Source organism: Palaemon carinicauda, chromosome 21, assembly GCF_036898095.1.
Source record: "Palaemon carinicauda isolate YSFRI2023 chromosome 21, ASM3689809v2, whole genome shotgun sequence".
NCBI lineage: Eukaryota > Metazoa > Arthropoda > Malacostraca > Decapoda > Palaemonidae > Palaemon > Palaemon carinicauda.
The window spans coordinates 86,612,302-86,634,695 of NC_090745.1; the positions used below are offsets into that span (position 1 = coordinate 86,612,302).

The 22,394-nt window shown below is 44.9% G+C and overlaps 1 protein-coding gene across 1 annotated transcript in view; it reads right to left on the reverse strand.

Moving 5' to 3' along the window:
* The window catches only part of LOC137615024 (N-acetyltransferase 8-like), a 79,629-nt gene that overhangs the window by 56,492 nt on the left and 743 nt on the right, over positions 1-22,394 (reverse strand). Inside the window, exons 2-3 of the mRNA XM_068344660.1 lie at positions 22,298-22,394; positions 8,219-8,337 (exon numbers count right to left, since the gene is read on the reverse strand). The exon at positions 22,298-22,394 is cut by the window's right edge and continues 41 nt beyond it. Coding sequence (XP_068200761.1) covers positions 8,219-8,337; positions 22,298-22,394 — 216 coding nt within the window. The remainder of the gene's footprint in view (positions 1-8,218; positions 8,338-22,297) is intronic.

The window sequence follows — 22,394 nt, forward strand, 5'->3', positions numbered from 1 at the left end:
AGCTAGGACTCTCCTTTACCCGCTCAAGAGTGGTTCAATTCGAGTCTGAGCAGTAGATCGGGGATCAGAGGACCCAGTCACAATGCTCTGGGAGACGATACCTACGCCCTCGAGCGCGGTTGTTGTGCATGGAGGCCTTGCGCGGGATTCACCGTGAACAATCCCACTAGTGCGGGGGACACAGGAATCTTGCACATCGCCCTCATTCTCCAGACTAGGCCAAACACCCTGGTAAAGACCTGAGGTGCTGTCGCGAGACCGAAGCAGAGAACCTTGGACTGGTAAATCCTGCCCTCGTGTATGGATCCGAGATACTTCCTGGAAGACGGATGGATTGGGATCTGGAAGTGTGGGTCCTTGAGATCCAGTGTGCACATGGAGTCCCTTGGTCGAATGGCCTGGATGACTGTGTCTGCTGTCTCCATCCGGAACAGAGTCTGTTAAACAAACTTGTTCAGGGGAGAGAGATCGATGACTGATCTCCAGCCTCCAGTCACCTTTCTCACCAAACAAATTTGACTTGTAAAAGCCTAGAGACCCATCCACGATCTCTTGGAGAGCGCCTTTCTGCAGCATGGTCTGGATGAAGATTGCCGTTCCTAGCGGGAGTGACCACCTCGGCCGCTCCCTTCTTCCCTCTTACAGACTTGCTCCCTTTCTGGCCTTTGGACTGAAAGGGACGCTTTGACACCTTAGATGGTCCCGAGGACCTGGAAGTTGAGGGGTTGGAGGTAGCCTGCTGACCACGAGTAGACTGGGATGGTCTTTGATAGGGCCTGGATGTTTTGGCCCCATGGAGGAGAGAATCGTTTGACAATTTTCTTCATCAGAATCGTTTGACAATTTTCTTCATCTCTCAACCTCCTCGGGAACAAAGAAAGATGAACCTTTAAGGGTGGAATTCCTCAACCGTGAGACTTCCACCTTCGCCACCTACTTGTGGAATTTCCCTATGACAGTAGCCCTCTTCTTGAGTATGGCATTCACCAACATTTGTTGTGCGATAAAAACTCAAGAGTTGGGGTACCTGACAATAAGAAAGATTCCAAGGACTTCCTTGTGGACTTCTTCGAAAGATTGTGGGAGCGCACAATGTAGCCCAAGGACCCAAACCATAGGTCAAGCCACGAAGCAGCCTGCATGGCATACTTTGCGCCTCTTGCTATGTTTAGGAGCTCAACTGCCGTGAAGGAGGCTCTCCAAGTAGAGGGGGTTTGGGTAGGAAGACCCTTCGTAAGAAACTCCAACGAAGTGTCGAGGGATATGGTGGAATGTGGTTCCTTCTCGATCTCATAATACTTCCAATGTAAGACAAAAGGAAGTGGTAAAGATCGCAAGGAGGAACCTGCCTTCAAGGAACTAAAAGCTCTAACTATCTGAGCGATAGATTTCCTTATGGTGGCTGTCAGGCCTTTAGACCAGGGCAGAATTGCACTGGTCTTACGGGGCCTTTGGGTTCCAAAGATTTCATCGAAACTTATCACCTTCCCATCCTGGGTGGTGGTACCAGGAGTAGACAGCCTATTGATGGCCCTCATGCAAGAGAGGATCTGCCAAAAGGTATGCTCCGACTCTTTTCTCTCTTGTTTCGAGTGAAAATTCAGACTAGCTGTCCTCGGAAGATATTTGTCATCAGTATCCATTCAATCCACAACCTCCAGGCTTACATCCAGAGCTTAGGGTAGGTCAGGGTTGTAAACTAGGTTGCTTAAGGGACCTGCCCCAATTCCACCTTTGCCAAACGGTTTTCCCTTGCCTTGGCGTTCTTAGGTTTGGTCTTGGTGTCCTAAGATTCCCTTCATGCAGGGAGTTGTTCCTCCACGATGTTGGAAGGAACCACTTGCGAGGGTTTAGGGACACCAGTTGCAAAAGCCTTAGCTACAGGAGTCGAAGACTCTTCCTCTGCTGGAGGTAAGGATATTGGATGCTGGTCAGGAGGTACTCAATTTCTTAAGGGTTGGACAGTAATCTCCCGGGGCGAGTCGATGTCCCTGCTCGTCCTAGGGTGGAGTTACGTTTCTCCTCCTCTGTCGCTTCGTCAAGATCTCCCAAGCCTTCACTGGAATAAAGGGAAAGTTCTCAAGGATGGATCAGTGGCTGAAGGCACCTCGGCACTAGATCACGAGGGGGATGATCGTCGCGCCTTGTTTGACAACAGTCTCCTTCGAGGGTCAGAACTCTTATGCGACAAACTCGAATTGGACTCTAAGAGAATCCGAGGAGTGGCCCTGACTGGAGCAGTCGGGGGCTGTGGGAGTGGAGGAGCCACAGCCAAGGACTTTTGTAGGGTAGTTAGAAAAGCACTAACCAATAAGGGGAGATCAGCAACCTTCGAGAAGTTCTGGGTTTCCCTAAAGAATCCAGGAGGAGAACATTGTCTACGAGGAACCCTAAAATGAGCCGAGTCATTGTAGGAGAGAGCCTCTGTGGCAACAAGAGATCTAACTTCGTCCAGCGACGAGGATGGTCCAGGCTAAAAGGTACATTGGCTTATCTATTAGTAGGCTCCTTAAACCCTTCTGGGAAGGGTATTGGTGGCCTGCAGCTAGGGGTGGTAGAATCTGGAGGCAGAGGTGCTTCAACCGCACATGCTCACAATTCCGATAACGCCACTCATCAATCGCTCGTGAAAATCCCTGATTTGCGAGTGAAATTGCGAGTTTCGCTCGACAATGGGCGCAATTCATGAGTAGAGATGCTCTTCACACGACCACTAGGAGCCATCTTGGACGATGGAAGCTTTGAGCATTCTTGTTGCTTCAAAAGGCTGCCTACGCCATACGTAGTAGGCAGTTGGGGCTTCTAAGTAAGGGCAACTCGAAGCGTTGTTAAGTGCGTCACAGAGGAACACTGAGAACATCGCATAGGCGAACGCTTCGCTAAAGCACCCCAGGCAGCAAAGGGCACTAGGGGTAGCTTAGCTGGACACCTGTCTGTAGGCTGTTCCATTGCAAGATCAGGTTCGTTCTGACTTCATTTGGGAGATGGACGAGTTGAGCAGTGATGTGCAGATGGACTGCACGCATGTGCTTAACTCTTCCTCTCAACGAGGAATGTCTAGATCATGATCATGAACGCAATGTTCGCGATCGTGAACGTTCTATTCGTGATATCGAGCGTCTAGCCTGAACGCCGTGAACGTCTTGAGTGCCAAGCATGCAAACCTGAGCGTTGGCCTCGAGATAGTGAAAGTCGCCCTTGCGAGCATGAGCGTCACCCTCGTGAGCGTGAGCATTATCCTCGTGATCTTGATCAATGCGATCTAGAACACGAGCGTCCAGACCTGGATCTAGACCTAGTTGCTCATGATCAAGATGACAGCGATCGCAAGACTTTTCCTAGTGAAGAGGAACGCCTCCTAGAAGAGCGTTGAGACTGTTGGCCTCGTGAGCGTGATCCTCTACAGCAAGAACGCGTTCTGGAAGAAGTGTTGAGATCGCGATAACCTACGATCTCTATGATGAGTTTCAGATCCTCGTGAATGACAATCAGAAGACGAGTGTCCCAAAGGGCGAGGAGATGGAGTCTCTCGTCCTCGTGCGCCACTGGTAGAAGGAGCGCTGATATCATGAAGATCATCTCCTCCAGTCAAAGTATTTCTGTGGGGAGAAACATGAGGCTGAGGGTTAAGAGATGACGATGTCCCAGGATGGTGATCAGGACCGTCGTCAGTGGGAGGCGGCTGGAGGGGGGAATGCGAGCGATCGCCTCATCCATGCGGGGAGGGTCCACGAGAGGGCAACAGGTGGACTTTGCAACCTCCAAAGCACAGGATGTTGAGGGCTCTAGAGTAGGATCCTGCTAGGCACCATGCTGAAGGAGTTAAAGTAGGGCTTCATTCGTAGGGGGTGCAGAAACCCCTAAAGACGGCCCCGCCTGCAACACATCTGCAAGGAAGAAAGGCTCCCCGGTGGCTGGAGGTGAAGTTGCTCCTCTGGGGGAAGCAACTAACCTCCCCAGTACCCCAAGGTTGCCAAGGAATTATCCAGTCTGCACTCCTGCTCAATCATCCTCCAAAGGAAAGCGAGCGAGAAGGAGCTTTAGAAAGAGGTTTGAGAAGAAGAACGTACTTTACTCGACCCTGAGGGAGAAAGATTGTGCTTCACGTTCTTCTTCCTGCGCCGTCCAAACTTCTCCCATTGGGAGGCAGGAGACTCTTCATAGGGCAAACCCTGCTCGTAACGATGCCCTCTACAAAATGGACACAGAGAGTGCAGGTCAGTACTCACCGAAGAAACGAAGGTACTGCACGAAGCACCCTTGCGCCCAGGACATGTCAGCATGAGGGCGATCAGAAGAAGACAAACATACCTGTAAAGAGAAAGAAAAAATTGAAAAGTCCAATGACAGCCTTTGGAAGAGAGTGGAGACGTCCGTTCTCTACAAGCCAAAAGAAAAAAGTGACATAGCTCACAGCTAAGAGTGTACAGTATACCGTATATAGGTAGCTGGGTAACCGCCAGCCAACCCCTGCCAACCCACTCAAGTAGTTAGGCAGAGTTGCCACTTCGCACTTTTAGTCTAATGGCTACCTTCCAGCTTCGCCAAAGGATAATCCACATAAATAACGAAAGGTTTGTTAGTATGGGAACAAATGTCTTTTTGATAGGAACAGGGTTTACATATACTGTACCTTTGTAAAGTTTAAATTTTGTTTTCATTCTTATTTTGGACAAGCTTTTCAAATGAAAAGATGGAGATGGACGAGTTGAGCAGTGATGTGCAGATGGACTGCACGCATGTGCTTAACTCTTCCTCTCAACGAGGAATGTCTAGATCATGATCATGAACGCAATGTTCGCGATCGTGAACGTTCTATTCGTGATATCGAGCGTCTAGCCTGAACGCCGTGAACGTCTTGAGTGCCAAGCATGCAAACCTGAGCGTTGGCCTCGAGATAGTGAAAGTCGCCCTTGCGAGCATGAGCGTCACCCTCGTGAGCGTGAGCATTATCCTCGTGATCTTGATCAATGCGATCTAGAACACGAGCGTCCAGACCTGGATCTAGACCTAGTTGCTCATGATCAAGATGACAGCGATCGCAAGACTTTTCCTAGTGAAGAGGAACGCCTCCTAGGAGAGCGTTGAGACTGTTGGCCTCGTGAGCGTGATCCTCTACAGCAAGAACGCGTTCTGGAAGAAGTGTTGAGATCGCGATAACCTACGATCTCTATGATGAGTTTCAGATCCTCGTGAATGACAATCAGAAGACGAGTGTCCCAAAGGGCGAGGAGATGGAGTCTCTCGTCCTCGTGCGCCACTGGTAGAAGGAGCGCTGATATCATGAAGATCATCTCCTCCAGTCAAAGTATTTCTGTGGGGAGAAACATGAGGCTGAGGGTTAAGAGATGACGATGTCCCAGGATGGTGATCAGGACCGTCGTCAGTGGGAGGCGGCTGGAGGGGGGAATGCGAGCGATCGCCTCATCCATGCGGGGAGGGTCCACGAGAGGGCAACAGGTGGACTTTGCAACCTCCAAAGCACAGGATGTTGAGGGCTCTAGAGTAGGATCCTGCTAGGCACCATGCTGAAGGAGTTAAAGTAGGGCTTCATTCATAGGGGGTGCAGAAACCCCTAAAGACGGCCCCGCCTGCAACACATCTGCAAGGAAGAAAGGCTCCCCGGTGGCTGGAGGTGAAGTTGCTCCTCTGGGGGAAGCAACTAACCTCCCCAGTACCCCAAGGTTGCCAAGGAATTATCCAGTCTGCACTCCTGCTCAATCATCCTCCAAAGGAAAGCGAGCGAGAAGGAGCTTTAGAAAGAGGTTTGAGAAGAAGAACGTACTTTACTCGACCCTGAGGGAGAAAGATTGTGCTTCACGTTCTTCTTCCTGCGCCGTCCAAACTTCTCCCATTGGGAGGCAGGAGACTCTTCATAGGGCAAACCCTGCTCGTAACGATGCCCTCTACAAAATGGACACAGAGAGTGCAGGTCAGTACTCACCGAAGAAACGAAGGTACTGCACGAAGCACCCTTGCGCCCAGGACATGTCAGCATGAGGGCGATCAGAAGAAGACAAACATACCTGTAAAGAGAAAGAAAAAATTGAAAAGTCCAATGACAGCCTTTGGAAGAGAGTGGAGACGTCCGTTCTCTACAAGCCAAAAGAAAAAAGTGACATAGCTCACAGCTAAGAGTGTACAGTATACCGTATATAGGTAGCTGGGTAACCGCCAGCCAACCCCTGCCAACCCACTCAAGTAGTTAGGCAGAGTTGCCACTTCGCACTTTTAGTCTAATGGCTACCTTCCAGCTTCGCCAAAGGATAATCCACATAAATAACGAAAGGTTTGTTAGTATGGGAACAAATGTCTTTTTGATAGGAACAGGGTTTACATATACTGTACCTTTGTAAAGTTTAAATTTTGTTTTCATTCTTATTTTGGACAAGCTTTTCAAATGAAAAGATGGAGATGGACGAGTTGAGCAGTGATGTGCAGATGGACTGCACGCATGTGCTTAACTCTTCCTCTCAACGAGGAATGTCTAGATCATGATCATGAACGCAATGTTCGCGATCGTGAACGTTCTATTCGTGATATCGAGCGTCTAGCCTGAACGCCGTGAACGTCTTGAGTGCCAAGCATGCAAACCTGAGCGTTGGCCTCGAGATAGTGAAAGTCGCCCTTGCGAGCATGAGCGTCACCCTCGTGAGCGTGAGCATTATCCTCGTGATCTTGATCAATGCGATCTAGAACACGAGCGTCCAGACCTGGATCTAGACCTAGTTGCTCATGATCAAGATGACAGCGATCGCAAGACTTTTCCTAGTGAAGAGGAACGCCTCCTAGGAGAGCGTTGAGACTGTTGGCCTCGTGAGCGTGATCCTCTACAGCAAGAACGCGTTCTGGAAGAAGTGTTGAGATCGCGATAACCTACGATCTCTATGATGAGTTTCAGATCCTCGTGAATGACAATCAGAAGACGAGTGTCCCAAAGGGCGAGGAGATGGAGTCTCTCGTCCTCGTGCGCCACTGGTAGAAGGAGCGCTGATATCATGAAGATCATCTCCTCCAGTCAAAGTATTTCTGTGGGGAGAAACATGAGGCTGAGGGTTAAGAGATGACGATGTCCCAGGATGGTGATCAGGACCGTCGTCAGTGGGAGGCGGCTGGAGGGGGGAATGCGAGCGATCGCCTCATCCATGCGGGGAGGGTCCACGAGAGGGCAACAGGTGGACTTTGCAACCTCCAAAGCACAGGATGTTGAGGGCTCTAGAGTAGGATCCTGCTAGGCACCATGCTGAAGGAGTTAAAGTAGGGCTTCATTCGTAGGGGGTGCAGAAACCCCTAAAGACGGCCCCGCCTGCAACACATCTGCAAGGAAGAAAGGCTCCCCGGTGGCTGGAGGTGAAGTTGCTCCTCTGGGGGAAGCAACTAACCTCCCCAGTACCCCAAGGTTGCCAAGGAATTATCCAGTCTGCACTCCTGCTCAATCATCCTCCAAAGGAAAGCGAGCGAGAAGGAGCTTTAGAAAGAGGTTTGAGAAGAAGAACGTACTTTACTCGACCCTGAGGGAGAAAGATTGTGCTTCACGTTCTTCTTCCTGCGCCGTCCAAACTTCTCCCATTGGGAGGCAGGAGACTCTTCATAGGGCAAACCCTGCTCGTAACGATGCCCTCTACAAAATGGACACAGAGAGTGCAGGTCAGTACTCACCGAAGAAACGAAGGTACTGCACGAAGCACCCTTGCGCCCAGGACATGTCAGCATGAGGGCGATCAGAAGAAGACAAACATACCTGTAAAGAGAAAGAAAAAATTGAAAAGTCCAATGACAGCCTTTGGAAGAGAGTGGAGACGTCCGTTCTCTACAAGCCAAAAGAAAAAAGTGACATAGCTCACAGCTAAGAGTGTACAGTATACCGTATATAGGTAGCTGGGTAACCGCCAGCCAACCCCTGCCAACCCACTCAAGTAGTTAGGCAGAGTTGCCACTTCGCACTTTTAGTCTAATGGCTACCTTCCAGCTTCGCCAAAGGATAATCCACATAAATAACGAAAGGTTTGTTAGTATGGGAACAAATGTCTTTTTGATAGGAACAGGGTTTACATATACTGTACCTTTGTAAAGTTTAAATTTTGTTTTCATTCTTATTTTGGACAAGCTTTTCAAATGAAATATTACGACTACATAAACTACAGTTTCATGGAAATAGAAGATTTTTAATTAATAAATAATGATTTGCTAGTTACACTGTAAACTAAACACTACTTACCTTAAACCACCATGTAAAGATTTAGTAATAGCAACTGTCCCCACAATATTCTTTTTCAGACCATCTAAATTTATTGCTCTTGCATCAAGATCAGTTTCACTCAGAAAGTCATATTCAATCTGTAAAAAAAAAAGAAAAAAAAAATATTATTATCTACATAGTTACAGAAATAAGCACTGTTCTTAACATAGCTTCAATATTTCACAGCCCAAAACCCCAATTTCCAATATACCTATTAGGGACCATTAAAACCAGTCTAAATTGATAATGCTCCATGATTAATAGCTTAGTTTCCCATGAATGCAACCTTTAATGCTTGAAATTAATTTATTGTTGCTTTCATAGCTTTTCATTGCTATGACGAATAAAATTAATCAACATTAAAATACTGAAAAAGTTCATAGGAAAATGCATCATTAAAAGATTGTTTAACTATAAACCTACTAACTGAAGAATACTTATCTTTATGCACTGAATGAATTCAAAGATGCTCAAAACTTGAAAAAAAGATAAATAGTAAGCCTCCTTCAGGTCTCAGAAAACAAGGATAACTTATTGTGTCTATGTACTGCAATGTTTCCAGTTATTATTAGTTTTCATTTTTAAATCCCACTATTGTGTTAAATTTTAATCTTCGAAATACATATTCCAACTAAAATATTTTTAGAAAAATATTACAGGTTTGTGTTCCCTGTTTAGTCATTTCATCAGTAAAGTTTTAAATAATTTAAGAGGCAGGAATAGCAGAAATTGAGGACTTGGTGATAGAGATTACCCCCCAACACATCATTCTCGGTCCCAGCCATAGGATGTCGAGCTGGACTGCCATCAAAACAATTAATTTCAATAAAATTATACTACTCACATTCCAGTGTTTATGATGTTTAAATATATTTGTTCATTAATTTGTTCATTGGGATTGGCAATAAAACAAAAACAAACCAATATTTTCCTTTTATGCAGCGTGTTTAGGAAGAAGTGGACATAGAATCGCCTTCATTTCATTTAAGGATACAGTAACTGAAACAACATTTGTAATAACATCATTTTTACACAAACCTTATGGGATAAGATATCGGTTGCTGCAAAAGCTAGCCCATAGGCAGATGGTTATGTAATTTAGCAGTTGTTTTATGCTAAAGATATTAGATAAAGTTTTTGACCTTGTCTTATCTAAAGGTTGTCCTATGTGTGGCAACATACAGCAATTCATAAATACCTGCTTATCATTATTACTATAATTAGCCTACTGCCCTCATTAGGCTATAAAACGGATTTTGAGCGAAGCGAAAAATCTATTTTTGGGTGAGATAGCCATGTCGTCCTGATGGAAGGTTCCTTTAAGTAGCTTCCTAGGGTATATTTGACTACAGTCATATTCCCAGAGAATTTACCTTAAGGTCTCCAGAATTTTAACTCCTGGCGCGAATATCCCTAAAGTTTCCCTTTAGGGATATGGCATAATATCACAGGACGTATTCTTGACACGCCACATAGCAATCTTCACCCCGAATAGCGTTTACGCTTCGAGGGGGAAAGTGGCAAAAAACCAAGGGTAGCCGTTAATAAGGTACCCTTCCTCCGTTACTATTTGAGTATCTAGATTATTATTATTATTATTATTACTATCCAAGCTACAACCCTAGTTGGAAAAGCAAGATGCTATAAGCCCAGGGGCTCCAACAGGGAAAAATAGCCCAGTGAGGAAAGGAAATAAGGAAATAAATAAATGAAGAGAACAAATTAACAATAAATCATTCTAAAAACAGTAACGTCAAAACAGACATGTCATATATAAACTATTAACAGCATCAAAAACAAATATGTCATAAATAAACTATAAAAAGACTCATGTCCGCCTGGTCAACAAAAAAGCATTTGCTCCAACTTTGAACTTTTGAAGTTCTACTGATTCAACCACCCGATTAGGAAGATCATTCCACAACTTGGTAACAGCTGGAATAAAACTTCTAGAGTACTGCGTAGTATTGAGTCTCGTGATGGAGAAGGCCTGGCTATTAGAATTAACTGCCTGCCTAGTATTACGAACAGGATAGAATTGTCCAGAGAGATCTGAATGTAAAGGATGGTCAGAGTTATGAAAAATCTTATGGCGCCATCATCGCCGCCATGATTATTCCTTGTAGCGTTGAGCAAGGTGCTACAGATACAGTAGATTCGGGAGGGATCTGCCAAAGCCTTTTCATAAAACGGAGGGTGGGTCCATCAGGACGACATGGCTATCTCACCCAAAAATAGAAGGCTCAAGCCATGTCGTCCTGATGGAAGGTTACCAGAGCATTAATGTATCTGTGGATTTTCTATTGTGCCTTAACCACAAGACAATATTTCCTTGGTCACTCAGACCTTAGGGACATATGATGTTACCGTTATACGTCATTACTTCTAATCATGAACTATGTTAGTGCTTCCTGCCCCCCTACAGGGAAGAGTCATCCCAGACTCAGGAAAAAGTCTCAAGGTTTGCATATTCCATATGAACAAACCTAGCAACAAAAGGTATACAGGTCTCACTAAATACCCAATCAGTCGAAGTTTGTATTCCCAATACGAACAAATGTTTATAGCATCCAAGGCATACAGGATTAGCTGTATGCGAAGACAGACAGGTTTGTATTCGTGTAGAAACAAGGTATGTATACACAGAAAAAAGGTTTGTCTACATGTAAGAACAAAGTTATTACAGTTGTTCTCGTGTTAATAAGCAGATAAAAAGGGGAATAATAAATAATGCTCTTACAAATCTTCATTTATTTGAATTTGGGTCGAAATAAGACGCAAATACCAATCAATTTTTTATTGGTAATCAAAAATTTTTTAATTCAACATACATTTTATAGTAACACAAAAAATGTTAGTGAATAATAATAAACATAAAACATACAGGCAAGCTCAGAAATACTTGTTTCACCTGAAAAGAAACAATCATAATGCCACCAAACTGAAAATTTAATAAATTTTCTAATATACATTTCAGTGAATGACTGTCTTTTCACACTGTGTAAAAAGCACATGGCACAAGTGTTAACTTTTTATGTTTCTTCACCTTTAGTATCTGGAACAGTCCATAGTGTTACCCTGGTGACACTTCACTTTACATGTTGCACTGTAAGGTGTCAACACGCACACCCTGTACATGACAGTCCCAATCAATTCACTGTTCCTCGCACCACTAAGTGACAGGTTTTAGTACACTACCTGCCGCCACCAAATATCTTTTTAACTCTTGCACTTGCTTCGCGTAGTGTTTGAAAAACATTCTGGATGACTTCCATCCAGTATACGAGCGAAGACGCTCAAAATCCATGTACTGTATTGGAAAGAATTCAATAACGAAGCACTCTTTCTAGGATCGTGACCTGCGGGTGTGCTGTCCGGATCCACTCTGCGAATGAAGTAGGTGATCTTCGCCCTTAATTGTTCTAGCGACAAGTTTGAACCTGATGTTTCTCCTTTAAACAGCTGTCCTCCCCTGAAGTCTGAAGTTCTATGAAGATAGACCTTTAGGCACTCCACTGGGCACAGTGAGACATCTTCCTTCAGAGGGCAGATTCTCCAGGGACCCCACGTTTTGGTAGGTAGCTCATTCTTGGCGAGAAATGTTGGGTCAGGAAAAAGATTCAGTTCTCCCCCTTCTGTGAACTGAATATGGCCCTCATCCCGAGAAAGGGCCACTATTTCACTCACTCTGGCCCCCAAGGCTAGAGCAAACAAGAATATAACTTTTTGAGTCAAATCTTTCAGAGAGCAGTCCTCATTATTCACTGTTGATGCAAAGTGAAGAACCTTATCCAAGGACCATGAGATGGGCCTCGGAAAAGCTGCAGGCCTAAGTCTAGCACAAGCCTTAGGGATCTTGTTATAAATTTCATTGGAAAAGTCTACTTGGAAGGCGTACAGCAAAGGTCTAGCCAAGGCAGATTTACACGTTGTTATCGTGTTGGCTGCTAAACCTTGTTCATGAAGGTGAATAAAAAAGGATAAACAGAAATCTGTTGAGATCTCTTGGTTTCTTTGCCTTGACAAAAGCAACCCATTTCTTCCAAGACGACTCATATTGTCTTCTGGTAGATTTAGACTTATATTCTTCTAAAAAGTCTATACTGTCTCTCGAAATCCCAAACCTTTTCTTAACTGCTAAGGAGAGAAAATCATGAGATGAAGGTCTTGGGTTTTCCATGATGAAGCGAAGACAGTCGACTTCTGTACTTGAGTCAGAACTGGGTCCGGCAACAGGACCAGCCTCGGCTGCAATTCCAATACTAGAGGGAACCAGTTGCTCATCGGCCACTTGGGAGCCAATAGAGCTGCTGTTCCCTGGAAGGATCTCAGCTTGTTGAGGACCTTCAACAGAAGGTGGGTTGGAGGGAACAGGTAAATCCTGGTCCATCTGTGCCAGTCGAGGGACATGGCATCAACTGCTTCAGCTAGAGGTTCCTCGTATGGGGCCACATAACGAAGTAGCTTCTTGTTGTCGCTCATCGCGAAGAGGTCGATCTGCAGTTCTGGGACTTGACGTAAGATGAAGGAGAATGATCCTGCGTTTAGGGACCATTCTGACTCTATCGGCATGAGCCTGGATAGAGCGTCCGCTGTCACATTGCGGAACCCTTGAAGGTGAACTGCTGATAAATGCCATCTCTTCTTTTCCGCAAAGCGGAAGATGGCCAACATCACATGGTTGATTTGGGGTGATCTCGAACCTTGACGATTCAGACATCTCATTATCACCTCGCTGTCTGAAATCAGTCTTATGTGGACTGAACGGCGAGGGGACAATATCTTCAGCGTGAGAAATACTGCCATGGCCTCCAGAATGTTGATGTGGAAGGTCTTGAATAGAGCAGACCAAGTCCCTTGGACTTTCCGTTGGTGAGAGTGACCTCCCCATCCTTCCTTTGATGCGTCTGTGTGGATGATGACTGAAGGTGGAGGTGGTTGCAAAGTTACCAATTTCTTCAGGTTCTTGGCCTTTGACCATGGCTTGAGAAGTGATCGTAGTTGAGTCGGTATTGGTCTTCTTAGATCTCTTCGAGCGTTTGATGCGTATCTTCTCCAGACTCCTGATGCATCCTTTAATTGTGCTCTTAGCACCGGGTCTGTCACTGATGTGAACTGAAGGGAGCCCAGCACTCTCTCCTGTTGGCGTCTTGATATCCAATCGGATTTCAGAAGTCTCTTGACAGATCTCGCTATCTCTCTCCTCTTCTTTGATGGAATGGAAAGGTGGTGTGACTAAGTTCCAATGTATTCCCAGCCATTGAAACTCCTGAGCTGGAGATAGTCGAGACTTTTTGACATTGAACTTGAATCCCAGATGTTCCAGGAACTGGATCACTTTCTTGGATGCTTGCATGCATTCCGGCTCGGATGCTGCCCACACCAGCCAATTGCCCAGGTAGGTTACCACCTGGACACCTTCTAGGCGTAGTTGTTGAACGACTGCATCTGCAAGCTTTGTGAGAATCCTTGGGGCTATGTTTAGCCTGAAGGGCATGACTCTGAAGACGTAGTTCTTCTTCTGTAGCCTGAATCCTAGGTAGTAGGAAAGTTGGCGATTGATAGGAATGTGCCAATAGGCATCTGCCATGTCTCTGGAGACTGTGTACACCCATTCGGGCAGCAGGGTCCTTATGTGTTGAAGGGTCAACATCCTGAACTTGTAGTTTACTATGAACTTGTTGAGTGACGACAAGTCCAGAATGACTCTGAGTTTGTCTGAGTCCTTGGGAACACAAAACAGCCTTCCTTGGAATTTGATGGACTTTGCCCTCCTTATTACCCTTTTGCTCAAGAGTTCTCGAGTATATTCTTCCAGAACAGGGGCGGAGTGTTGGAAGAATTGGGGAAATGGTGGAGGAGCTATCTTCCAGCTCCAACCTAGTCCGTTCTTGATCAGGCTGTGGGCCCAGGGATCGAAGGTCCAGCGATCCCGAAATGAGTGGAGTCTTCCTGCTACCGGAAGCATCTCATTGCTTCAGATGATTGGAGAACTTGCCTCCTTGACCACGCCCTCCACTACTTCCCCTTCCTCTTGAGGGGCGTCTAGAGGAACCTCTATATGACCCTCTACCTTTAGGGCAAAAGGTAGTGGTCTGCCTCTCATAAGTGGGAGTATAGGCTGGTGACTGGGTCACCACCTGCTGGGGTACCATCTAGTAGGTGGGTTGGGGTTGTGCCACCATCTGGGGCACCGCGGTCATGGGAAGTTGTTGTTGTTGTCTGGCGGAGCGAGAGGGCAACCTTGGCCTCTTTGTCTTCCTTTTTGGTTGAGGACCCTCATCCGGGGAATACCTTTTTGACGACATGCCCCACTTCTGGAGAAGATTCCTATTCTCCGTGGCAGCCTTGTCAACTATTTCCTTGACCACTTCACTCGGGAAGAAGTCCTTTCCCCAGATATTGAAAGATATCAACTTCCTGGGTTCGTGCCTCACCGCAGCCGAACTCCCTACAAGCCCTTCTGGCCCAAACGAAGCCATACAGGTCCCTGATTAGTGTTGCCAAGTGTGTCTTGGCCACGACCATAAACATATCTGGGTTTCTATGGTCGCTTGCCATTGCCTCCAAGGTGGTCTGGAGGGATAGAGATGCGGCAAGCCTTTATTTTGTCTCTTGCTCTCTGAGCAAGAGAAATTCAGACAACTTAGGCAGGTTCTCACTGAACTGGCGTCCAGCAATATCCGGCTCCAACTTCCCGTAAGATGTATTTCCTTCCAGTCCTTATGGTCTGTAGGCAGAGCTAGGGATAAGGGTCTACACTCGTCAAGTGTAGGACAAGGTTTCCCCGCTTCTACTACCTTCATTACAGCATTGAACCCTTTTTCCATAAAGGGAAAGGCCCGAGTAGCTGGAGCAAGAAAGGAAGGGTGTTTCTTACTCAGGGCTGGCACCTTAGAATTAGTGAAGCTCTTGTCTTTCAGACTGCTAGCCAATAAAGCCTGAGCTTTTGCATGGTCAAGCACTATGACCTCTTTCGCCTCTGTCTCCTACTTCGACATGGGTTCCGCCTTCAGACGGACGAAGCAGTCTGGATAAGACTCAAAGCTAGGCCAAAAGTCAACATCTTCGATGAGGACAGATCCCAGCTTTTCTGAAATAAAAATTTTCCCATTTGTCATAGGCATGTACTCTGTATGCCTCCACGGGTTCACGTCAGAACATGAAGGAAGGTCCTTCACGTTGAGTCTCTTGTGAGACCCACGGGACGCTGCAAGCTGATGTATTTCCTTCCTTAATGCAGCTTCCCTTTCTTCACTCTGCCTCTGAAACCTCTCCATCATTGACATGAGGGTAGACAGAGTCTTCCCCATCTCATTAGATGGAGGAGCAGAGGACGTAGAGGGCACTGGTTCTGGGGCTGGAACCGACGAAACGGAAACCAATTCGACTTCATCCTCTTCGGTATCAGGAGCCAAGGTAGACTCCTCTTCCTGACCTCCTGCAAGAAGGTCCTTTTCAGTGTCTTCTGACACCTCTGAGATCCTCTCGTCTAGATGGATGTCCTTCATCGCATCCGAGACATCCGTATCTACGGAAATCTGGACGCAAGGGATCTCAGGGTGAGGCTGTGGTATGATGGCATCCGCAGACGCCTTAGGGAAAAGATAGGCCCGCATCCGTTCATTCGGAAGGTAAGGCTCCGTGGCATTCTTCTGGAAGCCGCAGACCCATCTACGCAGCGTACTCCGTGCTGCATCCCTTGACTGCGTTGTCTTGGGGTCATCAAAGGCCTCAGTAACCAAGGCACTGCAAACGTTACATACCTGGGGGTCCCAATACTTAAGAGGTCCTTTGGTGATGGAACAGCGGGAGTGCGCCCTGCACTCCTCATGGCCGCAGAAGTCCTTGCCCCGGACGTTGCAGAAGACGCTGCGGCACTTAGGTTGGTCCTCCTGTAAAGAGAGGAAAACAAAATGAGTATACGGTAGTTCATCTTACTTGATAAACTATATAAATATTATTAATAATATTTTGTCATTTTATTGCATAAAGCTTAGGATAGGTAAGCTAAAAATGAATTAGGAAAGACACATACATGTGTTTACTGCCCGGCTGATGGCTGTGACCACCCTCAAAATTAAAGCCTAGGGTTATCCTATTTAGGAAGCCCATTGGAAGAGTTCTACCTTGTAAGGATAGATAAGTGTAACTTAATACCAGCTTCCGAAAGGTTTATGATTGAGGGTCATTTGTAACTGATCATCTATCAGTATATAGAAAGAAATTTTCTTTCCTTATATAGTATGGTCTCAACAATACACTGCGCATGGACACACAGAGGATGTTGGAAAATTTAACTACTGTATATTTTATACTATAGTTTTCTGTTTGCTGTATGATCTATACTGCAAATATACTGGCTACTGTATAGTCATATACTGTAGATCTAGCCAGCATGTTGCCGGTAAGGCTAGCACCTGAGGCATAGTTCAGCCGGTGCATTGCCAGCTGTGATGGTTGCCGGCAGCCCGCCGGTTGCCAGCAGGTCGCCGGCCGCCGGCAGGCCACCGGCTGTCTGCGCACTAGTCCAGCCGGCTTCTTGTCGGTTAGGATAGTGGCCGGCAGTCTGAACCTTGGCCCAAGTCAATTGTGCCGGCGGCTCATGGCTGCCGGCGCACAAGTCCAGCCAACATTTTGCCAGCTAGGGCAGTGGCTGGCAGCTGCCGGTTAGGTTAGTACCCGGAGGCACTAGCCGATAGAGAGAGAGAAAGCAATAGTGAAGGATGATGTAAGAGCTCTGCCTTACTGCCTTCCTCCAGAATGAGGGTTCAAATGGAAAGGGAGAGTATATCTTTCAGGCTTCCATCCATCCACAACCATTGCCGGTCTCTGCCGGCCACAGGTTTGTGAAAGGCAGTCCAAGAGAGGACTGAAGAACACTCTACAGTAAAGGGATCCTCTGCCGGCAGCCAGCCCAGCCGGCACAGCACTCCCGGAGCCTTGCGTCCATACGGGAAAGCTGAGCGACTAGGCCACTACACCCAGAGGCCCAAGGCGGCCCTAAAACCTGCCAAATTGTAAGACAACGGCCAAAGGGTTGCGATGGCTAGGCCATCACTAAAGGACAGAGGTGGGAGGGGGGAGAGGGTCCTGTATGAGGTGTGGAAGGAGCCGGCAGGGTTGCTGGTCCTACCACACCTTAGACTCTGTTCCAGTATCGGCGCCATCCTAGGCAGCAGGAGAATATCTATTCTCCAGCCTAGGGTCTGCTAATACAGTAAAGGGGCTGGCAGCAATCTTGCCGCCCCCTAAACAAGAGAGAAACAGAGTTCCAGTGCCGGCGCCATCCTAGGCAGCAGAAGAATGTCTATTCTTCAGCCTAGGGTCTGCAAGCACAGGACTAGTCAACTAGACCACAGGGAGAAGGTAGCAATATCATATAAGGCCTTCAGGTGTGGTCTAGAGAGGTCTAGCCTCCTATGCCGGTGGCTTAATCCGACAGGGGAATGACTATTCACCCTGCTGGACAGCTGTCGGCACAAGACTATCTACTCTGAGGTTCTGATCAAAACCCAAAACCTGCCATCTGCAGTTACGGGGAAGGGACAGAAAACCCTAGCCTAGTCCTGCCTGAATGACAACTTGAGGCTCAACTAACTAGGGTTGTAGCCTAAGGCTAAACTCAGAGGGAAGGAGGGATTAGGCCTACCCTTAAATCTCCACTGGAGACAAGTATCGCTTTATATAATAATTCTAGGAGATATCTATCTCCACCTGAATTGATAAAACGATACGCGATGGTAACCGGGGAACATGTATGAAAGTATACTAAAGCCACTAGGCTAGTAGCCCAGTGGCAGCAAGAATCGACAACCTAAATCACCGAAACTCTCTCGTATACTATCTTTAGAAGAGGAAATTATTATGCAATCAATATATCTTACATGCATAAATTGCCTAAAAACCTTCATTTAATTTTATCAAACTAAGAATGTCTACTATATCATGCATAAAAGTGAACTGAAACGCCTTGGCTAGAAAGCCTCGCGTATGCAAGGTTCGGTTACCTAAATTGCCGAAACTATTACGAATACTATCGGCATAATATAAATAACTCCTAGCAATGAAGACCAAATAGCTAACATTATTTTATGCTATTTATACCGGGAAAAGTCGTTCTGGCTAACTAAATAACTCGTGCGTTACGAACGACAGCGCCCATGACGCCTCTGGTTCAGGCAACAGCTCTTCCATAAGTTAATTTAGCTTGATTTAATTTCACAAAGAGGTAAGAGCTAACATTTATACAACGTAAAGATCAAATACTCAACTTTCCAGAGGAAGAAGAGGCTGGAGATTGCATGATAAATCCAAATTAATCCAATAACGAGAGAGCAACCGGGAAAATCACCGAGCGAGTTCGCTACAGATAAAGGAATAAACATGGCGGCGATGATGGCGCCATCTAGATACTCAAATAGTAACGGAGGAAGGGTACCTTATTAACAGCTCCCCTTCATTTTTTGCCACTTTCCCCCTCGAAGCGTAAATGCTATTCGGGGTGAAGATTGCTGTGTGGCGTATCAAGAATACGTCCTCTGATATTATGCGATATCCCTATAGGGAAACTTTAGGGATATTTGCGCCAGGAGTTAGAATTCTGGAGACCTTAAGGTAAATTCTCTGGGAATATCACTGTGGTCAAATAAACCCTAGGAAGCTACTTAGAGGAACCTTCCATCAGGACGACATGGCCTAAGCCCAAAAAGACAGGAGTTGAATTTCTATTTTTAGGCTAGGCAACCATATTGAACAGAATCCCTTTAGATTAGAAAGACTAAAATCAAATTCCCTTCTTTAGGTTAGGTAGACTGTAATTAAGCTCCTTGTTATAGGTTGGCCAAACCAAAATCAAATAACATTCCAATGAGGAAGAAGCAGTGGTTCTTCCGAGAGGACTGATGAATGGGTACTTGAAAGTAGGCATTTCTCAGAACCACTATGAGTACAAAGTCTCCTTCTCTGATGGAACTCAGTACAGTTCATAACGTTCCATCCCGAATCTGATTGAGGATTGAGGTACAAACTGTTTTCTGGGGAGAGAGGTCAATGATCAATCTACACCCCTCAGATGACTTCTGCACCAGGAAAAGAGAGCAGTAGAAGTCCAGATATCAAGTTCTCAAGGATCCCTTTTTACCTCTGTAACAATGGCAGGGCTTTCAATGAGGTCTCCCCCTATTTGCAATAACAATAGAGGGAGACTCAAATAAAAAAGCATCTCCCTCTACCTCTTCTCAGCCTCCCCAACTAAACAATGTACAAAAATTCTTTTTTGAGTAAAATTTTCATAAACTTGAAACTACAGTATAATCACAGAAGAAGTAGGATTTTGAAAAGTACATAAAACTAGTTTAGAAATTTTTTATTCTATAATGTAAAATACCCGAGTCAATTACTTTATTTTTATGGCTTAAGGGGACCGTCCGCCATGGTGTTTTGACATACCAACTTTCAGAAATCGAAAATAGTTTTATTGCTTCTAAGCATGCATAAACATATCATACATGCTCTCCAGAAGTTTCAGCCAATTATTTTTAAAAATAATGAAGATATAGCGGTCTTTAAATGATGACGTCATCCTTACTGCGTCGCCGGCTACCCCTCAAAATTGGGGGAAGTGCCTTGGCATTAGTATGTATGTATGTAAGTTTCAATACAATTGGTATCATATTAGTGGAGAAAACTGTACCTAATTTTTTTTTTTATCACGATTTTTGCTAATAAATCAAAGAGTTTATGAACAAATGACTTGGAATTTTTTAATGATGAAGGTATTATATATATCTCAAACATACAAAGAAATTGTGTATTTTGGATCATTAGAAAAAAAATGGCGGCTATGGCGGGTGGTCCCCTTGAATGGATTTATATGATGTCCTTCATGAGCAGTGAAACTTTCATTGTCAGAATAACAATAATAATTAAAAAAATAGCTGACTGATCCCCTTAAAACGTATATCCAGTCATTACAATGGCCATAAGAGCAGTGACTGTGTGGCCACCAGGTTAAGAGAGTACCTTTATTACCAAGTTTATACAATCATTTCGACTTTATCCTGAATGGTAATCAATATTAAAGTAGGTTTCCATACAAGTATTTATAGGAACAAAGACAAACTATAAAACATGGCCCATGTGAACCTGCCAGGCTATTATGCAATGGTACCAAGTTATAACCACACGTTTACGAAAAAAAAAATCAATCCCCAATCAGGTAATAGCAAGAACAAAACTATTAGACTACTGTGTAGTACAGAATCTCCCCAAATGACCAATTTGGAAGTACAGTAATTGGTATTTTTCCTAGCAATACAAACCTGGACCTCTTTACTGTGGAGTATTATTTTGGCAAAGCTGAAACTAGCCGATAAGCCTTTTATTTCAGGGTGTAACTACCTTCGATAGTTAGTGAGAGGGGGTATTGGTAAACCTTTTGCTCACACCATCGCTAGTGACTAACCGTCACTTTTGTAACTGTGGCAATACTTTCAGGGGGTTGGTGCTGGTGGGTCAATATGTGTAAAGAGCTCCAGATTTGTATTGCTAGGAAAAATACAAATTACTTCCAAATTTGCCATTTGTTCCTGTGCAAAATACAAACTGTCTGCTCTTTACTGTGGAGACTCACCTTTAAGTAGGTGGAAGGCCGAAACCTTCTGGCTGGCTAATAGGATGACCTCTGTATAGTAATTCTTTGAGGGATCCTGCACCACGTTATCCTCGAAGGATAACGTCCTGGGTAATCATTGCTGGAGAAAAAAGAATTAATCTGTTGAACATGCATCGATGCTATTCAAGGCATGCCCTCTACTACTGTAGATTTCTTCCAGCCTTCCCCTGACAGAAAGATGGAGACATAACACACACATACATGTATATGCAGTTGTCAAAAGAGCGTGAAACTCGCCCACAGAAGAACGAGGTCAGCTGCACAGAGTTCCCCTAATGCTCCACCCCAAGAGAGGGGAAGATCAAGTAGGAAGTGGCCAGTCACTGCCACATTCATCCTAGACTTACTTCATGGGTAACCTCCGCCCTTGATCCTCTGTTACTTGTCCCGCAAGGGATCTAAGGTGTTTAGATCACTTTATGAGCAGCCACTACAGGACCTATTGAGAATATGTCTAGACTCCTATGGGTTATGTCTTGCAGGTAGCGGGAGGTGAATGGTGTTTGACGTTTCCACCTGCCTGCTTGAAGTATCTGCAGAACAGAAAAATTCTTTCGGAATATCAGGGAAGTACTTATTCCCCTGACATAATGGGCAAGGGGACGTCGAGGTGTCTGAGGCCCGTGCCCTTTCTATTACTCGCCTGATCCAAAAGGAGATTAAATTCTATGTGATTTTCCTCTCGGAGAATCACTGCTTGCTGATCTGGGGTCAAACTCTTCATTTATATCCTAATCTGTTCGAGATTTTAGGAAAAGCTCAATTACAAGTTGTTTATATATTTGAGTTATTTTCATATAAAAAAGGTCTGAAAAAAAAATTAAGAACACAATTCACATGTGACGACAGACATATATAGGGAGTGAAGGACGGACAAAAAACATTTATATTGAGTTCTTATGCTAATACAGTGTTGGAAATGGTAATATAACTGTAACATGAAAATATCTAGTTACTAGGAGAAAATTTTTTATTTCATCATTATTTTTGTGTTTAGAGGTGATCCGGGCCTTAAGTGCATACTATCTAGTGCTGCATTGTGGAGGGTATAGTTTTGGAAGATCAGAATACACAGAAAAATCAAATTTTGAAAAATTATTTACAGTATGCACAAGTGGTAACTGAATGGCGCTGTCAGAGATCATCATCGTCATCAGGGAAAAGGAATTATAAATAGACAAAGTTTTCATCTAATGATTTCAGTTATTGGCTGAAGGCTACGCATGAAAACAATATTAAAAAAATTGCAAAATTTAAAAAATGGAACATTTCTCCATGATAAGCAATATCTAGTGGTTCTCAAAATCAAATTTGTAATAAAGTAATGTTTGTAATTTGCATGAACATATAGAAAATCATTTATTGGATTTATAAATTCTCACCTTCTTTTCCTTATTGATAGTAGCATCAATTTCACTAGCTTCAGAAACTTCATAGGCTTCAGCAACCCAAAATCCACAAGTGGGATCACTCATATAG